Source organism: Sinocyclocheilus grahami, unplaced genomic scaffold (assembly GCF_001515645.1).
Source record: "Sinocyclocheilus grahami isolate Dianchi unplaced genomic scaffold, SAMN03320097.WGS_v1.1 scaffold1282.1, whole genome shotgun sequence".
Taxonomy (NCBI): Eukaryota; Metazoa; Chordata; class Actinopteri; order Cypriniformes; family Cyprinidae; genus Sinocyclocheilus; species Sinocyclocheilus grahami.
Window position 1 is genome coordinate 273,102 of NW_015506461.1, and position 6,968 is coordinate 280,069.

General features: G+C 39.6%; 1 protein-coding gene across 1 annotated transcript; it reads left to right on the forward strand.

Moving 5' to 3' along the window:
* Nucleotides 1-208: 208 nt before the first annotated feature.
* LOC107568810 (transcription factor Sp4-like) lies at nucleotides 209-6,656 on the forward strand (the record flags this gene model as incomplete). Its single annotated transcript, XM_016254801.1, has 4 exons — nucleotides 209-801; nucleotides 1,064-1,149; nucleotides 2,922-4,323; nucleotides 6,461-6,656. Coding segments are annotated over exons 1-4 (1,691 nt in total), but the record flags the coding sequence as incomplete, so codon positions are not given.
* Between the last annotated feature and the right edge of the window lie 312 nt (nucleotides 6,657-6,968).

Sequence of the window (6,968 nt, forward strand, 5' to 3'; positions counted from 1 at the left end):
ATTTATTTAATTTATTTATTTAATTTAGCAGTCGTGATAGAGCTTCAGGGCGTGTGTTTCGCCGAACTGGGCCGGTGGTTCGTGTTTCTCCACCCGTTTGCATTCGCCCAACCCCCACTTACCACAAAAGCCCTCCCTTCTTCAGTCCGAACAACCGAGCCCGATAACACCCCCTTACGCGTCATCACGGGACTTGTAGTCCGCGGCGTGTTGAATCCCAACGCACGCCGCGCGCTTCGAAACTACAAGCCCCAAACGGCACCACGCCCATCCAATCTGAATATGTGGGAGGGGAGCGTCCGCCCACAAAAGCCACAGCAATTTTAGAGTGTGCCTCAAACGCAATTGTGCATCAAAAAAGTGAATCCCGGAGTGAATTCCGACGAATATTCTCGCACAGATACATCCGGGAGAGGAAAAAAGCGGAGCGGAATAGCCCGCGCGTGATGGTTCGGCATTCATAGATGTTTAAAGTGCAGTGGGTGGGCCTCCGCGCGCAGACGGAGCTCTCTGACAGATCCGCGCAGGGTTATTATTTAACAGCGCTGTAAGGCCCGCGTCCGTTCGACCCGACCCGCTCGGACTCGCCTGGTATTTAGTGCTCCGTTATCGAGGGTGTTTTTGCATTGGCACCGCCCTTCCTGACGGGGTGGGTCCGTGCGTCAGAGCTGCGCCACACTCTGCGGCCGCTGGAGAAAATAGGCCGTCCTTCTGCTGGGCTGCTGCCTGCCTTCCTCGGCGTCCGGCCTTTTTTTGCTCTTAAACAACTCCTCTCCGGGTTTCATTAATGCGGGATGAGTGGTACGTACCCTCCCCTCCTTATGCGTCTCCACCCCTTCATTCTCCATCTGTGCCATCTCTCCATCCCTGTCCCCCGAGTTGCATGCGGGATCTGCTGTTTATCTGTGCCCATTGATGAGTTTGGGGTGTTGTGCAATGCCTGTAAGGGGCTGGAGAGCTTGCTTTGATGTGTTTGGAGGTCTAGGAGGGGTTTGCATTATATCATGCTTTGCATTGCATTTGATTTTTAACTCCCAACTCTTGCTTTGGTTTTTTTTTTCAGATCAAAAGAAGCAAGCCATGGCCACAGATGGGGGGAAAGCCTGCGGAGATGAAGTTGGGACGAAAGGGAAAAGTTCTGGATTGCAGGTATCACAAATGTCAAGTTGTTAAGTGCCCAAAAGCACTTCCTGATTATTGCAGGGTTACACACACTCACACTGTTCCTGTCTTAACCTGTTATGCTTCGCAATACTTCGATAAAGCATTTGTGAACGGTGTTAGGTAACGCTTTTAATCTTTAGCATTTCAGAACTGGGACAAATGTTTCCTTAGAAGGATTTTGCACAAGCATGCAGTGGTGTCCCAAAGTCTAAAACTGCATTCTCGTGTTTGAAATCTAGTTTTAACCTGGAAATAAAGGCAAAGAAAGATAATGGCATCGAATAAAAGATACACGTTTAAGGATCCGCTCCGTTTCCTGGTCACCAATTAAATGTGAGCACATTTGTGACAACAGTGCGAGATAATCATGTTTTGTTTGTGTCAGCTCCATTAAAGCAAAAGCAAATAAATAAGAAAAATGCATTCTTGTGCATGTTTCACTCAAATGTTTTTTTATTTGTAAATATAAATAATATAATAACATATGCATAAATATAAATAAGAAATATCATTTTTGTGACGACAAAGAGAGATTATTTGTTCATGTCGGCTCCAGTTTTGCAAAAAATAAACAAGTGCAATAAAATAAATAATTAATCAATAAAATAAGATTTAATTTGTAAATATAAATATGAATAATAAATATACCCGCTCCGTTTCCTGGTCACCAATTAAATGTGAGCACATTTGTGCGAGATAATCATGTTTTGTTTGTGTCAGCTCCATTAAAGCAAAAGCAAATAAATAAGAAAAATGCAGTCTTGTGCATGTTTCACTCAAATGTTTTTTTATTTGTAAATATAAATAATATAATAACATATGCATAAATATAAATAAGAAATATCATTTTTGTGACGACAAAGAGAGATTATTTGTTCATGTCGGCTCCAGTTTTGCAAAGAATAAACAAGTGCAATAAAATAAGATTTAAAAAATCAAATTCTTGTAAATTTTTTCACATAAATATGAATAATAAATATAATTTTCGTGACAACAAAGATAACAATCATGTTTTGTTCATGTCAGCTCCAGTGCTGTTGTCATTAAAGCAAAAAATTAATAAAAATAAAATAGAAGATATTTGCAAATTCTTGTATATGTTCACTCAGGTATATTTATTATAATATAATATGCATAAATAATTTTTTTTTTATTTACAAAGAGGATGTAAAAAAAAAAATTCACGTCAGCCCCAGTGCTGCTGCTACTAAAATAATAATAATATGAGCAAAATATATTTTCAAATTCTTTATTTTCACTCAAATATATTTAATTTGTAAAAAAACAAAAAAAAAATTTTTTATATATATATTAGTATAATTTAGATTAAATAAAAAATAAATATTAGAATAAATAAATATAAGTAATATAAATAATATTATATTTATATAGTATAAATAAGAATGAAATAAATAAATATTTATAAAACAAATAATAAAATGTAAATATCTATATTTGCAAATATTAAATGTTATTTGTCATGGAAAACATTTTAGAATAATTTTCAGTAGTGATTTTAGACTTTTGCAACCCACTATACTTGAAATGTTTAGTATTTATGGATTAGTTTTAACAGAAAAGCCTTCAAATTAGTTTTTTTGAGTGAGTTTGTCTCTGGAGGCCTCGATTGTGAAATGGAGAGACTGTGGTTCACACGCCCACTTTCTCTTCCTGTGAACCCGCCCACATCTGCTGACACTGACATCTCACTTTGTGTGTGTGTGTGTGTGTGTGTGTGTGTGTGTGTGTGTGTGTAGGATGCACAGCCGTCTCCTCTCGCAATGCTTGCAGCAACATGCAGTAAAATAGGCGGTGTTGGCGGCGAGGGTCAGGCATCCACGCAACAGCAGATAATAATCGACCCCAACCAGGGTCTGTTTCAGCTCCAGAACCCCACACAGCAGCTCGAGCTGGTTCCTGCGCAGCTGACGGGAAACGGCTGGCAGATCATAGCCACGTCCCCTGCCGCTGCAACCAAGGACAGCATTCAGCAGCAGGTGGGGCTGGCGGCCAATGAGGGCGCACCGGGGCGAAAGGGCAAGGCGGTGGGTTCGAATAACGCACCTGGCTCACAGCAGCAGCAGCAGTTTCAAATCATCCAGGTGCAGAATCTGCCGAACTCGTCAGGCGGGATCCAGTATCAAGTCATCCCGCACCTTCAGACCGCCGACGGACAGCAGATCCAAATAAGCCCTAGTAACCCTGCAACCTTAAGCGTCCAGCCCGAACAGATCCAGCTCATTTCCACCGGAAACAACCAAGCCATTCTGGCCACGCCCCAAAGGGCGGGATCAACCGGAATCGTCGCGCAAAACCAGACAATTCCGCTTCAGATCAGGCCGTCGTTTCCTTTGCAGCTGCAAACCATTCAGGGTACGCAAGCGCCTATGGTGACCACGTTACCCATTAACCTCGGCGGCGTGACTTTGGCGCTGCCGGTTATCAATAACATAGCTGGGGGCGGAGCTTCGATTCAATTCGTCCAATCGGGCGACGGAAGCATTTCCAACGGAAACCAAGCAAGCACAGCAGAATCCACAGGCGTTTCGACGTTCACGACGACCAGCGATACGATCGTCGCGACGTCTACGGATGCTACAGCGCCCGCCGGAACTGAGAGCCAGAAGGACGGTCAGTCGGGCGAGTCGGACGCCCAGAATCTGGCTCAATCCAACGGCCTGCAATCCGTGTCCGAGCAGGCCGGCCAAATCCAGCAATTCCAAATCGTGGGCCATCCGGTTCTCCAGCAGATCCAGATCCAGTCGCCCCACCAGCAGGTAGTCCAGGGCTCCATACAGATCCAGCCCGGCCAGACTTTACAACCGATGCAGCAGAACCTCCAGCTGCAGGCCTTCCAGAATCCCACGCAGGTTCTGATCCGGACGCCCACACTCACCCCGTCGGGACAGATCAGCTGGCAGACCGTCCAGGTCCAGAATGCGGGCATGCCCCAGCAGCTGACGCTCGCCCCCATGGCGTCGAACGCAAGCGGGGGGACGTTCACTCAGATCGCCCCGCTGACACTCGGCGGGTCGCCCATCACGCTCAGCGCAGCCCAGCTGCCCTCTGGGACCGGGGTGCAGACGGTGAACATCGCAGGTTTGGGGGCGGCTGGAGTCCAGGTGCAGGGCGTCCCGCTCACCATCACCGGCGTGCATGGTAAGCCCCTCCCACCAGTCATGTGACACCTAGTGAAGAAGGCCAGTTATCTTCATAAATAATTTTTAATAAGTTGGTTAGTGTGCATCAATTAAAGCAGCGCATTAATATAGAACGGCGATTACACTGACTTGGAACTACCTGTGCATTAAACGGTTTTACTGCATACCTGACAGCCAATCAGAATCCAGTATTCAGACAGACCATGAAATAATTGGAATTAATGCACAGTACTCAGTTGAATTCATTTAAACGTTTGGACTGAGTTGGTGAGTCTCGTATATAAATAATCATGTTCGTGTTCACCCCAAAATCATTTTGTGCCTGCAAATGAAGCCTGTGTTTAAAACTATGAACTTTTTTTGCATTGTGACTTTATTTTCATGACAATTAAGCACATGTTTGGACAAGTTTGGAAGTTGCATTTTTGTGTAATTAGCGTTAGTCTCTGGTGATTCTCTTTAGATATTTTCATTCATGAAATAATTTCATTAAACCTTTCGGTAATACAGTGATCCTTTTATTTACATCTGTGTAAATAAGAAAAAGCAGTACAGAAAATTCTATACATGCAATACAATTTAAAATGTAATTAATTAAATGGTAAATAAAAAAATATATATTTAATCATTAATTATCAATTAAATATTTTAATCTTTTTTATATTATAGTAGTGAGTATCATGCGGGGTTATTATAGTTAACTAAAACTAAAACCTTTTTAAAAAAAACGTTGTTACTTGAAATAAAATGAACTTTAACTAAAATATATATTTATATTTATATATTATATTATTTCAGCTAGTTGCCAAGGCAACATTTCTCAGTTTCTTTTAGTTTAACTTCATGTACTAAAATAACTAAAACTGAAACTGGCATATTAAGAATATATATATATATATATAAAAAAAATAATAATACAAATAATTAAAAACACATAAGCAAAATTACAAAAACTAATCAATCTAAATAGGCATATTTAAAATAGAAATAATAGAAATAATAAGAAACACACAAGCAAAATTACAAAAACTAATCAATCTAAATAGGCATATTTAAAATAGAAATAATAGAAATAATAAGAAACACACAAGCAAAATTACAAAAACTAACTAAAACTGAAATGAAAACAGCAAGTATAAAAGTATAAAAAATAAAAAATAATTCAAAATATTAATAAAAACTATGATAGTATCTCACTGATACTAACACTGGTATGCAATTTATTTGTTTTTATGTATAACATTTTTTTTATATATTTATTTATTTAGAAATATTTAGTTATAAATAAAAATAAATTATAAAAAACATTTATTTGAGTAACATTTCTTATTTTCATTTTGTTTAACAACTAAAATAGCGGGGGGAAAAATAATGCAAATTATATAGACATATTAATAAAAATGACAAAAACAAACAAAATTACTAAAACTAGCTCAAATGAAAAAGGAAAATATAAAAATAAAAAGTAATGCAAAATATTAATAAAAACTGTAATAGTGTCTCAATGATACTAAAATAAAACTTATTTAATTATTTGTTTGTTTGTTTATGTATTTATTTATTACAATAATCAATTTTGCCAGGAAAATAATGCTTTTCTAAAATTAGGCCTCATTTAAACTGGAAAATTATAATTAAATTTTTTTCACTTTGTTTTTGAGGAGGAATTTAATCTGGAATAATTATTAGGTGTTACAATAATTATCACAATATTTTTAACCACATATATACAAAATGTGGAACATTTATAGTAGTATAAAATGTAGTTGTGTGTGTTTCCAAAGACTCTTTATTACTCATGAATTAAATTGAAAAATTAAGGCATTTATATTTTACGAGTCGGAGTCTGGATGTTGTTTCCAAATGCTTCGTAAGCTGTCAGATTTCAGACTCTTTGTTTTTGGCCTTTGTAAGTCTAGATCCACCGTTGACTAGCTGTACTCTTATGTAAAAAGAGGGCTGTTTTAATAGATTTAGAACCACAGGGACTCACAAACATTTGTTTGGTTTAAAACATTTAGGACGCTTGCTTTTTGAGGTCTAAATGATATTTCCCAAAACTTCCCAAAATCCATTGACGTTTGAACAGTTCTCAGAGTGATTTAATCAACTGTGCTGTTTGTAAATTCCCACAGGTCAGCAGCAGGGTCAAGAGGGGGTCAAAGTTCAGTCGACCCCGGTGACGGTCACCGTTGGCAACATCAGCAGCACAACCCTGAGTCCAGACCAGATGGGGCAGGTCCAGAGCCCGTCGGACCAGGAGGGTCAGCCCAGCAAGAGGCTGCGCAGGGTGGCCTGTTCCTGCCCCAACTGCAGGGACGGAGAGGGGAGGTACGTCCAAAAATTTAATATAAGAAAAACAGGGCTTAGAGATTAAACCAGGGGATCCAAAGACTTGCACACTTTTTAGTTTTTTACGAGTTATAACCTCAGAATTACGAGATATAACCTCGGAATTAATAATAATAATAATGAGTGACGTGACGTGACGTGACGTGACATGTGGCCAAGTATGGTGACCCATACTCGGAATTAGTGCTCTGCATTTACCCATCCAAAGTGCACACACACAGCAGTGAACACACACAAACCGTGGACCTCAGAATTACGAGAAATGAACTCAGAATTGCGAGATATGACCTC